This window comes from Protopterus annectens, chromosome 11.part0, assembly GCF_019279795.1.
Source record: "Protopterus annectens isolate FY-2018-M chromosome 11.part0, PAN1.0, whole genome shotgun sequence".
In the NCBI taxonomy this organism is placed as follows: domain Eukaryota; kingdom Metazoa; phylum Chordata; order Ceratodontiformes; family Protopteridae; genus Protopterus; species Protopterus annectens.
Window position 1 is genome coordinate 181,187,930 of NC_056745.1, and position 19,382 is coordinate 181,207,311.

Sequence of the window (19,382 nt, forward strand, 5' to 3'; positions counted from 1 at the left end):
TTCTCAAGCTCAAACCTTCTTCAGTCACTTGATGACCTAAATAAATTCCACTGTAATCCTCCTCCAATGGACTCCACTATTGCCTATGCTTCTGACTTCTATTCACACATAAACAGTTGCATCCATACAGAAGTCCTTATCTGCACTACATATAACGAGAAATTTAACAAGATTCTAGGATGCAACACCTGTATACATAAAAACGATATAAACCTGCATGAAGAGTCACTTGATACAGGGAAGCAATATCCCGTCCCAGAGTGCCAAATGGCAAAGATCAGATCAGATCTGGGTCCCTCCTGTTTATTTACATACCACATCAATGTGGTGTTGTCTGTGAACACCTTGAGAGGTCTCGGGTAGGAGAGAGGATGAAAAGCCTGAAGAGCGAGCAGAAAGGATCTCATCTCTGACATTAATGTGCTCTTTCTGTTGAAGAGAAGAACACACCCCCTAAGGTGCAGGGGCTGTGCTCTGTTGAAGAGAAGAACACACCCCCTGCACCTTTAGGGAGCCAAAAGCTGTTCCCCCTCCTATGTCTGAAACATCTGTGAACATCTCCTGAGGGGGAAGATGGGGATGAAAAGGAAGCCCCAGATTTAGGGACAATTGCTGGATACACCAGCAGAGTTCCTTCTTGAGACAAGGTAGAAGATGAACTACAAATTCTAGGGGATGAGCATGTGAAGCCAAACTGACTTCAGGAACCACTGAAACTTCCTCACGTGAAGTTTGGCCAGAGGGAGCATAGGGATGGCGATGTCATGAGGCCCGGAGCTCTCAAACTCCCTGCTGTAATGCAGGCCAGAGGAAGAAGACTTAGGAGAGTCAAGGTCTTGGGAGGAGGCAGAGATGCCAGCAAAGGCAATGTCCGAATCCTGCAACCCAGAAAAACATGGTCCTGAGGAGTCAAAAGAATTTATTCTACACCTCAGACTCTGAAGAAGATAAATGGCAAAATGATGACTTTGCAACAGGATCTCTGGAGAGGATACCTTAAACAGAAGGTCGCCCAAGTAAGGAAATACTTGGATCCCTTGAATCCTGCAAAAAGCAATCACAGGAGTGAGGCATTTGGTAAATATCCTTGGGGCAGTAGAAAGGCCAAAGGCAAAGCAGAGAACTGAAAATGCCAGGAAGCAACAGAGAAATGTAAAAACTTCCTGAAAAGGAGAAGGATCAGAATATGGAAGATAAGCATCCTTGAGATCCAGACACCATACAAGTCTAAGGAAGCAAAAGAGGGAACAAAGTCTGAAGGGACAAGAATTAAAAAGAGGGAACCTTCAGAAAAGTGTTTAGATAAGGTAGGTGTAGAACTGGCCTCCAAGTATCCTCTTTTCTGGCTATTACAAACATCCTGGAGTAAAGCCCTTCCCCCTTTGGGACACAGGCACCTCCTGAATAGTCAAAAATCCAAATAAAGAGCCAGCAGACTGTGACGAGCTGTAAAACAATTTATTGTGAAAAGCACACAAACATACCGGTTTTGGCTTAACAAAATTTATCAACCTTCTTCAGTGTTATCTGAAATCATAAAAACACTGTGCTTAAATACCTAATGGTAATACTAATAAGCCATGTCATTGGCTAATTGCTTATAAGCATTCATTCAATCTAGGTGAAAATAAAGCACCCAATTTGATGATCCACTTTTTTTCTTTAGAGTCCAAAAGACTATACCAACCTCCTTTATTTGTCCTATTTCCTGACATTTTATCAATAATGGTGAATCTGAAAATGGCATTTGGATGGTTAATGGCATGTTTGTATAGGGCACTCGTGAGTTTCCTATTCCTAATGCCACTTAGATGTTCTGAGATACGTATGCGCAGGGATCTGGATGTCTGTCCAACGTAAAAAGCATGGCATGTACAGGTTGCCAAATATAGGAGCCAGTTTGCCCCACAATTGGCAAAAAATGTTATATTATACACTTGTCCAGTGTTGGTAAATTCCTTAGTTTTAATAACAGATTTGCAGTGTGTGCAATGCCCACAAGGCACGCATCCTGTCAACAAATCACCAGTCATGGTCCTCTGAGCCCTATCTCTGTTAGACTGATGACTATGTTTATAATGACTCAATTGGGAATTCATATTCCTGCCTCTCAAAGGAGAACTGGCATTTTTCTTTTAGAATAGATGCTAAAAAGTCATCTGCCCCTACAATGTTCCAATGTCTCTGAACTATATCCAATAAGACCGTCAGTAGTCAAGAGTCGAAGATTGGGATTTTTATTGGTTGATTTAACCTTGTACTTAAGCGTATCCTGTCTATTCATTTTTGATACCCAGTTGCTTGCCCTTAAGACATGGCCCATAGGATACCCTCTATTGCAGAATCTGATGGTGAGGCCATCCCTATAGTGTTTGAAGTCCTCCAGCTCAGAACATATCCTCTTCATACGTAAATATTGGGATCTAGGGATATTCTTGCATATATGTGGAGGGTGAAGGCTAGAGGCATGGAGCAGGGAGTTGTACTGAGGGTACTTCCTATATACTTGGTTGGTTAAAGTATGATCAGCATTCCCGCTGACCAGCACATCCAACAGCGTGATGTGCTGTAGATGAAAAGTAGCTGTAAATGCCAAACCCATTTATTTTCATTTAGGTAGTTGATAAATTCCCTTAAATACAACTCATCACTTCTCCATACCATCCAGCAGTCGTCCAAGAATCTTCTCCAGATATCAATTTAATTTAGACAGATGTTATGAAGTGGATCATATACAATACATTCCTCCACATATGCCATGAATAAATCAGCGCAAATGAGGGCAAAAGATGCCCCCATCGCCACCCCCTCTACTTGCCAAAAACATTGGTCCCCATAAAAGAAAACATTCTTAGAAAGGATATATTCAGCGAGCCTAGTGATGAACATATTCATCCCTGGTCTATATAAGTGCCCTATACAAAACATACCATTACCATCCAAATGCCATTTTCAGGTTCACCATTATTAATAAAAAGCAGGAAATAGGACAAATAAAGGAGGATGGCATAGTCTTTTGGACTCTAAAGAAAAAAAGTGGATCATCAAATAAGGTGCTTTATTTTCATCTGGATTGAATGAATACTTATAAGCAATTAACCAATGACATGGCTTATTACTATTACCATTAGTTATTTAAGCACAGTGTTTTTATGATTTCAGATAACACTGAAGAAGGTTGATAAATTTTGTTAAGCCGAAACCAGTCTGTTTGTGTGCTTTTCACAATAAATTGTTTTATAGCTCGTCAGTCTGCTGGCTCTTTATTTGGATTTTTGACTTTGGGTTGAGCCGTGCAGTTGCCTTACCTGTAGGATTTTCTTTGGTTTCACCTCATGAATAGTACCCGGAGTCAAAAGGTCCCGAAACATCTCTGGGGAAAAAGGAGAGTTGTTCCTGAAGGGGCTGAGGAATACCCATAAAGGGGGAAGGGACTTCCACACCACGAAATATCCCTGGTGATTAATGGCAGAACCCAGGAATCACGAGTAATCTGCAGCTAAATAAGAAGAGAGAGAGAGGCGAATAGAAAAAAGGAAAGCGGCTGGGAAGAATGGGGTTTTCAGACATCACCTGGTTTATCTGGAAAGGAAGACTTCTGATGCACTGAAGTCTGAGTAGCCTTAGTAGTTGGAGCAAGCTTGTCGCACTTTTTGCCTTTAGGTGGAAGCAAAGATAGTCTGTGAACAAAGGCTGGCTTATTGGCATAGTTTCACTGAAATTTAGGAACAGGAGACACAAACACGCTTAGGTTCCTATAAAGCCCTTCCTTTATCCTGAAGGGACTTAAACATATCAACAGCAGCTTCACCAACCAAGCGTTTATTATCAAGGGGGGCATCCATCAACTTAGCCTTGATATCATCAGGCAAAGACTGAAGCCTAAGCCAAGAGAACCTCATCATCGACCCAAAAACAGCAGCTCACAATGCAGCAGATGCTTCTTCTAAACTACATATGTTGGAATAAAGAGCCACATGGGAGAAAATCCCCAACAGGAAAAGAACAAAAGTTTTACCCTCAGAGTCTGGAAGATAAGATCTAACTGGAAGATCAGATCTAACCTGACAAGCCTGAGAAAGGACAGCCAACACATACCTGGACATAAGGGTCTGATAATTAATAGCCCTAAAAGCCAAAATGCAAAGTTGCTTACCTAGCCTTTCCATGGTTCTGCTATCTTTATCAGAGGGCAGTAATTTGGGTGAAGGAAGCAACTGAGAGGGCTTGTCAGAGGCTAGAGAAAGAACCTATCAGGTTTGTTGGGAGCAGGGGGCTGAGAATATGGAGCTTTAGAGGCACTAGCAAATGCAGCCAAAACAGAAGGTACAGTAGAAGGTTTAGGAGATTCGATCTGCAGCAACTCATAGTACCTGTTATGAATCTGAGAGACCTGAGCACAATCCCATTTAAAGAACTCCATCATCCTGGAGATTTGTCCCCAAAAGAAATCTCTGCAAAAGGTGTATCAGGACTGGTAGATTCCTCTTCCTCTGACCCACAGTCCAAAGGAGAAGGAATTGGAGAAGAGTAAGCAAGGGATTCCTCATTCGAAGCAAACTTCTCAGAGGAATTTGTTAACTGGGTCTCTTAGAGCAGTAGAGGACCAAAGGGGAGCTGGAACAGAAACTCTCAGAGGAGGTTTTGCTGCCATCAAAAGACTAAACAAGCCCTGAATGAAGGTCTACCATTCACTCTGTGGATCCTTAGGAGCAGAAGAAATGTTTAGGTCTTTTCTTTTTTCTTCAATGGGACATCTGCCTTATAAAACTTGGAAGGCTCTGCCTAGGATGGCATTCAATAATGGTAGAAGGGACTTTTGTTTAAAAATCTGAGGAACACCCCTAGGCCCCTTAGAAAGGATCAACAGTTGTTCCCCGTGAATGTCCGAAATGGACATCTGCAAAGCCTCCATGGACATACTTTAAGTTGGATCCCCCCGGCCTCCAACCCATCCATGGCACAGCAATAAGACAACAAAGCTGAGCAAACCTTTGGCATTCACTCACCTGAGGAGAGACATCCGATAGAGGCTGAACAGCAGAAGATTCCTGCCTAGGCTTCTTGGCCTTCTTCCCAGATGGCTGTCCCTCTGGGCAGGAAGTTCCTTCCATCATATCTTTCACAAGAATTTTAAGATGCGGATTCTCAAGATAAAGTGGCAAAGAAGAAAATGCCTACTACGTAAAGTTTTAGATACAAAAGCGTGACAAATGGAACAGGACGCAAGGTCGTGTGAGGCGCCAAGGCAAAATGTTCACTGTTCATGGCAGTCTTTATGGGGAATCTGTCTCCCACACTGGCATTTATCCTTCTTGGATGACATGAAACCCCACAAGCAACAAAAAGAAAAAAAAAGACAGTTAAAAAGGAATCCCAAATGGGGCGCTTATCTGCAATGCCTCAGTGAAACCAGCAACAGAATGCAGGAGTTCAGACAGACGATCAAAAGATGGCATTCGGACTGTTGGTAAAGTAGTTCTGAGGATGGTACATCCAGATGACACCTTTATGCCCTACACTATGCGACTAGCATGTGTGTGATGTATGGCGTACCTTAAAGCAACCCAAGGCTTTGGTATACGGGTCGGACGTCTGGCTGCCCTAAGCAGGGGATCCCCAATGTGAGGAATACTGTAATAGTGAACTGGAAGGACATCTCATTAATCCTGACCCCCATCAATTCAGCTTTGTTAAAGGAAGGTTTGCCTTTTTTTTGTTGGTCAAAAAACACCTTTATTCAATTACTTTTGACATGGCCAAACAAATTTATATATGAGAAAAGAAATCATATTAACTTGTTCACAGTTACAATTAAACATCACATCCTTTTGCACAATATAATCAACTCAGCATTACATAAATTGTCAATTCCTGCCTTCCCATAAACCTCATTTCTCCTCCAAAATATATTTGCATGTGTTTTCCCAAAAGCTCCATTTATTCTATACAATTTGTTCCTACCCTTTTCTAAAGATCCCACTTCCAGTTATTTTACCTCTGTTACAATATCTGCTACTTCAAATACAGCTGGTTTATACTTTGATTTCAATTTTCTAGCAATGGCTTTTATGGCAGCCACCAGAATTAAACTTCACATGGCCTTAATATGCCTAGGCAATTCAAATCCTGTTTCCCAGCTCAAAAAATATAATTTCCTTAGTTATACTCGCTTGCCCATCATCCAGTACTTCTGACACAGTATTCTATAAGGAATTTATGAAGTCTGCCAACTCTTTACACTCCCAAAACATATGCTCCCAGTTACCTCTATTTCCTATCATACCTCTAACATCTGCAATCCACCTGAGGAAAAATTATTTGGAGTCTGCTTGGAGTATAAAAATACCTATGAAAATACTTTCAAGCAAAAATCCTAAATCTTCTAGACTTTGCTGCATATTTGGGAGCCATGCACATGTCCTCCCATTGTTTCTTTATGAATTGCTTATCCAGTCTCGCTTCCCATTATTTTCTGACCACCTACGATGGATTTCTATAGTCATGCAATATTTTATACACCCTAGTAATTACCCCTTTTTATAGTTATGCAATATTTTATACACCCTAGTAATTACCCCTTTTTATAGTTATGCAATATTTTATACACCCTAGTAACTACCCCTTTTTATAGCTATGCAATATTTTATACACCCTAGTAACTACCCCTTTTTATAGCTATGCAATATTTTATACACCCTAGTAATTACCCCTTTTTATAGTTATGCAATATTTTATACACCCTAGTAACTACCCCTTTTTATAGCTATGCAATATTTTATAAACCCTAGTAACTACCCCTTTTTATAGTTATGCAATATTTTATACACCCTAGTAATTACCCCTTTTTATAGTTATGCAATAGTTTATACACCCTAGTAATTACCCCTTTTTATAGTTATGCAATATTTTATGCACCCTAGTAACTACCCCTTTTTATAGTTATGCAATATTTTATGCACCCTAGTAATTACCCCTTTTTAAACAGTAGCTTCTGTTCTAGTTCAGCTAAAAATTCTACCAATGCAGACCTTTCACTTAGGATTCCCCTATCCCTTTCCCTATACTCTGATATCAATCCCCAACAATAAAAGGCATCTCTAGCCTGCAGTCCAAATGTCTTCCTGGACTTTTCCCCTTCTATTACCTCCCCCTATAATTATTTGTTCCCAATACCTTGGTTCCTTTGCTAATTTCCTCCAGTAAATTCCAGCCCCTACCCCACTTATTCTCTGTACCTGTAATTACAGCAATCTCCATCAGCAAAATCTCCTTCCATTCCCATGTTGGCTTAGTACTTTGAAAACTTTCTGCTACTTTATGAATATAATATTCTGTACGACTGTTCTCATTAAAGATCTGAATCCAAAATTTCACGTCCTTATTTCTTGAATTTCCCCCATGCTTTATCATCATCTCTTTACCCTTTGAATTGTAGCTTTTCGCTTGTGTTATGTGTAACAGTAACTGTGTAGCTCCAACATATTTCTTCAAATCAGGTAACCCTAAACCATTATGTTCTAGTGGAATAATCAATGTATCCCGCTCTACTGTTTCCTATTCTCTTCTCATATAAAATCCTTCATCTTTTTGTTAATTACTATCTACAACATCTCTGGTTGGGAAATATGCCTGACCTGCGAATAAAACTAAAGAAACTAAAAACATTTTTATTGCTTGTATCTTGCTATCCATATCCATAAACAAGAGCTTCTAATTTCTTTTCTGTATTTTTTTTTGTTTAGTCTCTTCCCACATAGCCTAAGCAGCCATAACAGAATCCTTTTTAACCCATATATCCTAAGCAGCCACAACAGATTCTTTTTAACCCACACTCCTAAATACTTAATTTTATTATGTCCCCATAAATATAAGTATTGCTTAACCAATTCATGTGTGGGTATTTAGTTTACAGCTATAACCTTTCTTTTGACTTCACTAAATTTATATCCTGAAAAAAAAAAACTGCTGCCAAATATTCCACAACACTGAGATGTCCTTTTCTGATTTTATTAGGTACAAAATGATATAGTCTGCAAATAAAGCCAAGTTGTCTTGATAACCATATCAATTATATCCTGGAATTTCAGAGTCCCTTATTTTCTTTGCCAATGTCTCTAAATATAATGCAAACAAAGGGGGATTATGACACACCGGCCTGGTTCCTCTGTTCAGACACATCACAGAGGAACCCTCCCCACTTTAATTTTTGTCTCTGATCCCTCATATAGCCTCCTAATTAACCTTATTATTAGGAATGCAAATGCTTCCATTGCCCTACTCAAAATGTCAGCTTACTTTGTTGAATACTTTCTCTGCATCAAGACCCACCACCAACAGCGGTACCTTCTTACCTTCTGCTTCCCTCGGGATCATCATCATTGTTCTATTAATACGGTCAAAGATTTTCCTCCCCTCCACAAAACTACGCTGATCCGTATCCATCAATTTTGGCAACACCTTTGCCATTGTTTTAGCCATTATAGAAACACACTATAATCAAGGTTTAAAACTGAAATGGGCCTATATGAAGCTGGATCTGATGGGTCTTTACCATCTTTACGTATTACAGCCACCACAGCTTATTTCCAGGATGATGGTGGTTCCTCTGCTTTTAAAATACTGTTAAACAAAGCTTTCCAGATCTTTATCACTTTCTTCTGTCCTAGCATCCAAACTTCCACAGGAATACCATCTCTGCCCAGAAATTTTCCTGCAGACTGTTTGTACATCATTTTTATCTCATTTCCTGCTCTGTTAACTGCTAATTGTTGAGCTTCATCTATCTCTAACCTTTGTATTGTCATCCATAAATATTTCCAGTTGTGCTTTTTTTTTTGTTGTTAAATTGAGTACTAAACCAGGCTATCTTTTGTTGAAGATGGCCCTCTGATACCCTTGTGGCAGGAGAGTGCAGTTAGGACTCATTTGATTGAAAGCTGCTGGCACATAGCTCAGTTTGGAGCTTTATTAGTTAAATTGTTTAATTCAGTTTGCTCACTGTTGCTCCATGGTACTCGTTTTAACACAGCTCCACAGAGTTAGGTGACCAGCCACTACTCTGCTGTATTCATCTGTTTACACACACACCACCTCAGTGCAACATCATGCACTACCATGCATCAGTATCTCACCAAATAAGCCCCTAAGGCAAAGCGCTTCTAACCTAAATTGTTTAGACATAGATGACTCCAATGTAAGATACGCACATGTCCCACTTACCAGGCTAGACAAGAAGGTTGCGGTCAGCTGTGATTCAGGTGCCAGGATCAGTCAGATCACACATACACTCAAGTCTCTCAACAGCAAGTACTGTTACAACTCTGTCATAGTTCATATTGATGTGAATGACTTGAGACATACCTCACTGGACTATATGGAGAGAAATGATTGAGCTCTATTAATGTGTGTCTCAGACAGGTATGTCCCTAGCCTTGAGCAGCATTCTACCTTCATGTAGGAGGATACCACAATATAAACAAAAAACGACTGACACAACTGGCTTAGTTTCCGTTTCTAGTGTCTTTCTAAAGGGATCCATTTCCTGTCAGCCTGGGATGACATGGTTGATGGACCACGCTGCTTTGTCAAAGATGATCTTCACATGTCACCTCTAGGCTTTCGGTTACTGGCTAAGGCACTTGCCTCCTTAGTACCTTTTTATGCAAGGTTTCTAGAACAAAATTTCCAATGTGAAAATATCACTCACAAATGCATTAAAAGGTCATGCTGCTAAATGCTAGGACTTTAAATCAGAAACTGCACTTTATGGAAGCATTCCTCCCCCTGCAGGATGTTGATGTCTGTGCAGTCACCGAAACTTAATTCAGGGCCGCAAAGAGTATCTCAGCCTTGCAAGGGTACAATGCCTTCCACACATTCAGACCGCAAAATGAATGTGTGAGAACCAAAGGAGGAGGAGTATCTATCTTCAAAGATAAATGCACCTCTATACTGGTTAGACAGGAAAACTCCATGGAGTTACTCCAAGTTCAACTAACCATGGGTAAGACACTCCCTTTTAGTCATTGTTAAGCTATAGGCCCCTTTCAATGAACCAAGACACCCATGCTGCTTATTTGGACCCACCACAGTCAATCAAATTACAAACACTCTAGTCATGGGCGATTTTAACTATCCCTCCATTGACTGGAAAACTTGTACAAGTACCAACATGCTCACACAAAAGTTCTTGGACTTTGTTAACACTAATTCCCTGGAACAAATAGTATGCAAACCCCACAAGGGGCTCAAATATTCTTGACCTAGCCCTCACCAACATGGGCGACTGTTGCACCACTACAAATACAAGACTCTCACTGGTTAAATCTGATTACAAATCAGTCACATTTGATGTAGCTATAAAACCTGAACCCCTCTTTAGGTGAAATCAGGTTGGAAAATTTTCAACAAAGCTAATTATACTCCCCCATGGGAGGGCACAAATAATTTCCAAGCTCCTGTTGCACAGATAGCACTGACAACTATACTAAGGTATACACAAATGGCCTGTACAAACACTTAAACAATTGACACAGATGTACCAGACATGATCATAACAAGATCCTTAAGAAAAAAAAAAAAAAAACAAGCCTCGCTGGTGGACATCTAACATAACGAGAGAAAGAAGTTGGTGTTTAAGAATAAAAAAGGAGTGGTCCCAGCACTGGAAAAACACCCTCCTCTGCTTAAAAAAAAAAAAAAAAAAAAAACAAGTAAGACAACTTGTAAAATCCTCTAAGGGCAACTTCGAAAAAAAATCAGCAACCATAGCTAGGCAAAGATAACCATAAGGCATTCTTTGGCTATATCCATAGCCTAAAAGGTAGGACCCAGATGTGTGCTGAACTAGCTGTGGATAGCATTACACACTGATCCTGTGAAAATAGCCAACCTATTAGTAGACAGGTTTAGTGAAAATTCACCCCCCTTTCGTCCCCTCGAAACATTCTACAAAGCATTCCCTCTACATCTCGCCTACCTTGCATCTCCAAAGAGTAAGTAATTAATGCTCTCTCCAAGGCCAAAAACAAAGCCTATATGAGACCAGATGGCATCCCAGGTGGAAATTTTAAATGGTCTAAATCATAAGTTAACAATTTACTCTCTTCAACCATAGCCTGAGTACTGGTTTTGTCCCTGCTGAATGGAAAACAGCAACAGTCATCCCCCTTCAAAAAGGGGGTACAGCAACAGACCCTGGGAATTGCAGACCCATAAGCTTAACCAGCCTTATCTGTAAGGTCATGGAACGAATCATCATGGACCTTATAAAACAAGGATATAGGTGATCTCCAAATCCTTGATCCGACACTGGTTTTGTCAAAGACAGCTCATGCTTCTTAAACCTGATGGTCTTCTTCAAAAACATCACCAGAGACACAGACATAGACAAAGGCAAGTCTGTGCATACAGCCCACCTTGACTTAGCAAAGGTCTTCAACACAATCCCACACTTGAGCATCATTGATAAACTCTCCCAGTTGACTATCAAACCCTTATGTCATCAGGTGGGTTATTAACTCGCTCACTGACAGATCACACTCCGTCAAAGTCGAGGACTTTAACTCAACCAACAGTCCTGTCACTAGTGGGGTTCCACAGGGGTCGGTGCTGGGCCCCTATTGTTTGGAATATACAAAACAGAGGGGCTGTGGCCAAGTTTGCTGACAACTTTAAATTAGGTGCGATCACGGAATCCCCAAATGATGTCAATATACTTCAAGTGGAACTTACAAAAGCCAATGACTGGTGCCAAAGCCATGGCCTCAAACTCTGTGCTAAAAAATGCATTAGCAACCCCTTCAGTAAAAACAATATCTCTGCAGACTCATTAGCAACCCCTTCAGTAAAAACAATATCTCTGCAGACTATCATATAAATAATACTACCCTAACAACTTAGTACTGAGAGACTTGGGAACGCAAGTTGACTGCAGCCTAAACTTTGTTCACCACGTGTCTATTGTAATAAGGAAGGCATTCTACGTCACACACCTCATTAGCAAAGGCACTGCCTCAATATCAAAAGAGGTCATAACACCCCCGTACTCCACCCTCATCAGGCCAATAATTGAGTACAATGCTCCCTTTGGTATATACCTTACTAGGCACCTGTAGCAACTTGAGAGACCTCAGAGATTTCTAACAAGAAAATTCAGGGTCTCCAACACATGTCAAACACTGACGGACTAAAGTCACTGCACTCAGTAGCATATAGACTACTTAGAGGAGACTTGTGCATGGCCTACAGAGCAATCTCGAATCCAAATCTAATGGAAATGTTGCAAATCCGCAAGTCAAATGGGACAAGGGTCACCCCCCTCCAGGGACATTAACCTGGCCTGTGACATAAATAGGACCTGCTGGAGTCTTTCAGAGGATGCCATTCCTCCAGAATAGGCTACCAATTTGCATCAAACAAAGCCCCTCTACGACCCTGTTTAAGAGTAGCCTAGATGGGAAACTGTAAATTCCTAGTGGGGATTTCACCTATGACCCTCCTAGATATGGAAAGTCATTTTAAATTAAGATTTCGAGTTTAGGCAATATCCTTTACATTGGGTTTCTCTAGTATTATATTGGGTACACACGCCAAGGCTTATAATGACATTCAGGTCAATAGCCCAGTAATTACCTATGAACCTATATCCAAATTTCTCTGCTTTATACAAATTTTCATAACATCTCTATACTATCTCTAATAACTCTATAGGATCTCTGGTTATTTTTCTTGTTAGAGGCTCCCTACGTTTGGCAATAACCCTTTCTACCTTGTTGCCCAAGTCATTGGGCTAAAAGTTTCTGTGCTCTTGAGTGATTAAACCAGCTGCACAACAGCAGTCTTTCTAAACATGCATATTATCCAGGTCTTCCTTATTTTCTATTTTGCACTATGCACTTGCATCTCTTCTTGCTCTGAGATTCTCCTTATTTTGCAATACTTTAACCTTTGTTAGTCCCTTTAAATAATTCTTGTTACTTCATAACCATATCTCTCTCTTAATTTCTACCCTATTTTAACCACTTCCATTTTATCTCATTCACTAGCTGTAACTTTTGAAGTACATTCTATCTTCACTAAACTCCCAAACAATTTCTACTACCCCTTCCTTAAATTCCTCTCTTTAACAGGTAGGTTAGGAAGTGCCAGTCTCTCATTTTTACTTCATTACCATGCATTTTTACTTTAATTATTGACACATGATCTGAAATAGTTATTGCAGGTGTGTCAAAGCTCTCAGTTAAATGCAAATCTTCCTGTGAATAATTTGTCTAGTCTAGCCCAGTTAATGTACCTTGAGGAATATGTACATTTTCTCAGAATTCCTACTACTGAATTACGGTCTTCCATACCAAATATTTTCATAACTTTCTTCAGAAATCTACCCTCTTTCATTATAATTTTCCTTTCTAGCCCACCGATATATCAACGTTGCAAATCTAATTCCAGTTCCCCTATAAATAATATTCTCTCTTGAAAGCTTATTTCTGCCACCATTTTCTTCAACAACATAATAGCAGTTTTAGGCTGAATATAAATATATGCCAGTGTAATCTTCCCTTGCAAAAAGCCCTTTACTACCACAAGTCTACCATTATTATCTTTTATCTCTTCTAACATTATTGGAGCTCCACTAGCAATTAAGCACTTCTCTTTTCCTTTGTCCCTGACATTCTGCTAAATACCCATCCTGAAATCCTTTATCAAATTCACAAGCTCAATTCTTCCCAATGTGTCTCCTGTAGCACAATTATTTGCATTATGCATTTCTTAACATAGTTAAATGTTCTTTCATTTTTTTGTCCATACATGTGAGACTATTCACATTCCACTGTAATATTAAAAGTGTCACCATGATAAGGTATGATTCACACCTATTATATATGACAGCTTTTTTAGTCATTTCCAGCTTTTGATACATGTACCCACTGTTTGGTAAGCTCACAGTTTTTCCTTGTCATCATCATTTGAACCTATGTCACATTTTACAAGCCATTTTGTTTTAATGAAAACCCTCAAACAAAAAAGAAACGTGCCCTCAGAACAGCCCTTTAACCAGTTAGCTTAAACACACAAAACTATGTACATCTTCACATAATGAAGTTTAATCCTCCTAGTACAACTGTCCTAAATAGACAGCTGCAGACACAGGTGCTATCCAACCTAAATTTATGGTTATCTATGCCAAGATGCATGTTACTGCATGTGCTCCTACTTGCACTAAACTTCTTATAGTTTTTTTTTTGTTGTTGTTTTTTAATCTTTATCCCCCCCCCCCCCCGATATCAACAACTTGCATGCTTTCAAAAAAGATTAACTTTTAGCCTTAAAGAAACACCAATGTCCTGGCTTTTTATTGCCCTACAATCAGCTTGTCTAAATGGAAACATGAGAAAAAAAAGATATGCTGAGTATTTACTGCTAAAGGAAAACTTCTCATTACATTCATTGCTCTCTCATTTACTTGTCTACATTTAGGCAAACAGTTCCCTCCAGGAACTTAAGATACAGCTCTTCACCAAAACAGTGAATACACAGGTTGAATGAGATGCTAGAACAGGAGATTTAGGCCAAAACAGTAATGGCTTAAAAAAAGTGGACCATGTGGAGTGAAAGGACAAACAGGGGGCAGGCAGCTGTCTTGTGCTAGGAGCAGCTTTTAGGCAGACCAGACAAAGGTTCTTTCTACTTTGGCTATCATTTTTATGATCCACTATGAGAGGTACCTGTCTGGACAGGTTCTAGTCATCAAACTGCTAAAAGAACTCCTCCTTTCTCTACATAACGTTTTCTGTACAAGACCAGGGGGGTAGAACAAGTGCTTGGGAAAGTGATACTCCATACTGGTTGTGCTTCCCTTGAAATGTTCTTCCAAAAATGTCAATGCTGTTTGCCCCTACAGTGAAGGCCTTATTTTCAGATGTTTTTACATTACAAATATTTCTTAATTATTTTATTACAGTGTGTACCGCACCTTTAGCACTCCAATTCTAACAGCAAAGTGCTCAGATCACCTAAAGACTAAATACCAACAAATCATACTCTGGCCAATTTAAAAATGCATAGCGATTGGATACACTGTACACATACCTTTTTTGCCTTTTTTTTCTTTTTCTTCTTCTTTGTCGCTTTGCCCCCAAGACTAAATACTGGCTCCAAGCAATCAACCACATCCAGGTCCCACACATCAATTACAGTGGTCATGTTACCAACAGCAATGTAATTTCCTGAAGGAAAACAAATCATCAGTATTCTCAGTAACCAACTCAGTTTCTCAGTCTGCAAACATTATCTGGGACAGAAGAGGTTTTAAGCTAGCCAAAGCTCCAGATAAAAGAGCTGCAAGGCAGATACTAATAATGCTGACAGTCATGATGGTTAAAAAGTTCTAGGAATAGCTTCCACCTTAAAAAATCCTTCTTCCTATCTAAAAAGGGAGGAAGTGGCTGGTATCAGTGCACTAATTTCCCCAAGATCAACAGTCTTGGCTACCAATTACATCTAACATACGTTGCCTTATTACAACAATGTCTATGACAACTTATTCAGGGAAACAAGGTGTTTTGAGCAGGAGAAAAAAAAAAGGAGGAGGCACCATTCTGCTCAACTGGCCGGCTTTTATTATATCTGCTTTTAGAGTTTTACACAACTCACAGACTGGAAGAACATTAACACATTGTACTCCTGCTCCATATTCTGAAATACCGATGGTCTACAAAAAGTAGCCTTAAATAGGATTTAGAGTGGATTTCTTTCATGGGGGAATCAATTTATGAAGAAAAAAATCAGTTGTCTTAACTCCCCTTCCTAGAGTTGCTCTACTTAAGTAAGGGGGTCTGGGTGGAACAGCTCCCCCACCACAAAATTCATGACATACCATTCTGTAGGGAGCTGGCTTGAGAAAAATCTTCTGATTATCTGCTTCCAATAACGTGGACCAACTCTGAACTATTAAAAATCTGAACTGCAGAGCTGTACCACCACCCTCCCTGCAGGTACAGGTAAGGTGACAGACGCACAGTACTTTTCAGCAATGAGTGACTCCAATACTCAAACCCTGGATGACTGTACTGCTACCAGGGCTTCATTCTCCAAGACCAAGGAGACAGATCTAACAATACTAGCATGAAAGCTATTTGGTCTTAACAATAATGCTCTACACAGTGAATCCAGTATTGTGTTCTAAAATGTAATATTTGTGTCCAAGGTTTTCCCATTCTACAGCCCCACCACACCAGATACCCTTTCAAGTTACAAACTTCTAAGAGAGAATGCCGCAGTAATGAAATCTTTTAAATGTTAAAATAAATGAAATGGCTGACTCAGTAATCTGCTTGAGATTGCTAGTTTGCATTACTGATGTCTTTTAAATATTCATAGGAAGTTACTAGGCTATTGGCCCTGAGGCCCTTCCAAACCTAGCCAAGAATTTAGCCTATGTTCCAAGTCAGCACCTTATGCCACCTGTCCACCAGCAGGGACATACGGTGGAATCCCAGGGGTGTATTTTCTGTTCCCCATCCAGTTATCCAGATTGCACTTAAAAAGGTTTAATGAGGTACTCTGTTTTACGTGGAGAGGGAGTCTATTACACAAAACGGGGAGTCTCTGGGACACAAATCTGTCCCACCAACAAGTCCTATTGATATCAGAGACCAGGCTGAGATCTCACGTGTAGGTTACTCAAGTGGAGCTTGACTTACGGATATGAAGCAGCCCCATCGGGCGGAGTCTGAGATTGCTTTGTATGCCAGACAGAGGTCACTTCTGAGGAGTCTGTAGGAGACTGAGTAGAGGGACAGGGCTTTTAGTCTGTGTAGGGTAGATGTTTGAGACCCTAGATTCTCCAGGTGAGGAATCTCTGTGGTCTCTCCAGCTGCTGCATATGTTTTGTGAGGTACATGCCGAAAGGGACACTGTAATCAATATTTGGTCTTATAAGGGAAGAATACAGGGATGTTATGACCACCTTTTTCCTGGATAAGATACCCTGACTAATGAGGTGGGCCATGTAGAAAGCTTTCCGTACAACGGAGGCAATATGGTGGTCAAAAGTCAGTTTGCAATCAACCTTGGTTCCTATGTCCCTCACGACTCATTGTGTGTTTAGTGCCTTATCAATGTGATAATTTGTAGGGTCATCATTCTCCCCAAAAGGGATGATGCATTTTTTGGCATTCAGTTTGAGGCCAGGTTTCTAGCACCAGTCATTTGTTTGAATGAGACCCATCTTGGAGAATGTCCATATCACTAGGGGAATTGATGACAGCACCCAGCTTGCAGTCATCTGCAAACTTGGTCAGCCATAGCCCACTAGATTTGGCCTGCACTTCTGATAAATATATCCCAAACAACAGAGGCCCCAAGACTGATACTTAGGGTACACCACTTGTTACGGGTCTACTACTTGAGGTGGCTTCCCCTACTTTGACTAGGTGGGTTCTATCAGTGAGACAGTTTGCTACACATCTGGTAACATATGGATTGATGCCTAATTGAGAGTGTTTATCTATTACACCAGAGTGTGGAATAGTGTCAAAGGCCTTGGCCAGGTCAAGGTGGGTAGTGTGCACGGTCTTGCCCTAGTCTATGGCCTTGGTGACTGTCTCAAAGAAGTCTACCAAATTTAACAGGCATGACCTCCCCTTTACAAAACCAAACTATGTGGGATCAAGTGTCTGGAGGTTGCCAATGTCCTTGTGAAAGAGGTCCATGATAATCTACTCCATGGGCTTGCAGATCAGGCTAGTTAGGCTGATGGGTCTATGATTTCCTGGATCAGGGAACGCTCCACCTTTGTGCAAAGGGATGATAGTAGCTGTCCTCCACTCGGATGGGACGAAGCCAGTACTCAGACTTTGGTTGAATAGGGTGCCTAATAGTGCTGCAAGTTCCTTCCTGAGTTCATGTAGCATGCAGCCTGGGATGTTTTCGGGTCCCATGGAGGCTGTATTGTTTGCCTTTGAGAGGGCAGTGATGACTTGCTCCCTAGAGATAACAGCAGGGGGGCAGGTACTGGGGATGTCCTGTTTTACTGATGGGAGGGGACAGAGAAGTGAGGCTTTCACTGAACTTGTCTGCCAGCAGGCTGGCTAGACCGTGTTTGTGTATGCGGTGTCCTTAACCACCAGTTCTAAGCAGATCTACTGCGGACATATGTGAAGAAAGACATATGTGAAGAAAGCCTTATGACTGTCGTTAGTAGATGTGGTAAGTTTGGACTCTAAGTTTGCTTTGGAAGATTTCACTAGTGCTCTTATTTCCTTGTTCAGGCTAAGGAGAGATTGTTCCAATTAGACACCTGCTCCTTCTTGGTCCTGGACAGCAATTATTTCCTTTTATTATAGAGTTTATTTAGTGTAGATGTCCACTAGACAGGTTTACTCTTCCTTGAGGAGGATGATTTTGTCCTATCTAGTATTCTTGATTCCATGCAGCCACATAAATGCTCATATAGCACTTTGGTGTAAATTTGGACATATGTGCCAGTTTCTGTGGAGGGAGGAGGGGGCTGTAAAGCTGTTTATACCTTCCCTCAGGAGGTTGTAATCAGCTTTGGAGAAGTTTTTTTGTTTGGCCCTAGCTAGGGGGAGTCGGTGGAGATGGTGACTTCGAAAGTGACTGCTTTGTGGTCGGATCTTACCAGGGAGGATGACACTGTAGGGATGCTGCAGTGGTTACTCATGTTGGTCAATACCAAGGAATCTCTGGGCATTTGCGTTTTGGCATGAGTTTTTTTCCAATCTATGGTTGAATAGTTAAAGTGGCCCAGGATCAGGCTAAAGAGGTCAATCTTGATAGATTCGAAGAGGTCCAGACAGGTGGAGTGGGCATCTTGAGTCAGAGCTGGAGGCCTGTAGCTAGCTGTGATTTGAATAGGGGGTTTTTCAATTAACTGCACATGGAGTATTTCCTGTGCATCATACCGTCTGACCAGCCTACAGGTGTGCATGTCTTTTATATTACACACACACACTATATATATATATATATATATATATATATATATATATATATATATATATATATATATATATATATATATATATATATATATATAGATATATATAGATATAGATATACCGACACACAGACACACACACACATTTTATATATGGGTTCCTATCAGATCGCCGAAAGCCTATTTCACCAAAACCAAATCTCGAAAACATATTTCACTGAAAATAGTACAGGCAGTGTATATGCCCATTTCCCCACTGTAGTGTGACCCTGGCATTAGAATATATAAGAAGTGGGGTGTGGGGGGCGTAGCCCCCCCACCTAACGTTGTTATAAACTACTAACTTACCTAGTTAATAGGAAATGGACAGTTTAAAACTAAGCTAGGAGGGGGGGCTACGCCACCCACAACCCCCCAT

The 19,382-nt window shown here is 40.5% G+C and overlaps 1 protein-coding gene across 2 annotated transcripts in view; it reads right to left on the reverse strand.

Annotated features, from left to right (window-relative positions):
- The window catches only part of PWP1 (PWP1 homolog, endonuclein), a 630,765-nt gene that overhangs the window by 467,982 nt on the left and 143,401 nt on the right, over window positions 1-19,382 (reverse strand). Inside the window, exons 2-3 of one of the 2 annotated variants that reach the window (XM_044087586.1) lie at window positions 18,579-18,582; window positions 15,094-15,233 (exon numbers count right to left, since the gene is read on the reverse strand). In XM_044087586.1, coding sequence (XP_043943521.1) covers window positions 15,094-15,207 — 114 coding nt within the window. In that variant the 5' untranslated portion in view covers window positions 15,208-15,233; window positions 18,579-18,582. The remainder of the gene's footprint in view (window positions 1-15,093; window positions 15,234-18,578; window positions 18,583-19,382) is intronic. The other variant, XM_044087585.1, reaches the window with a different exon arrangement.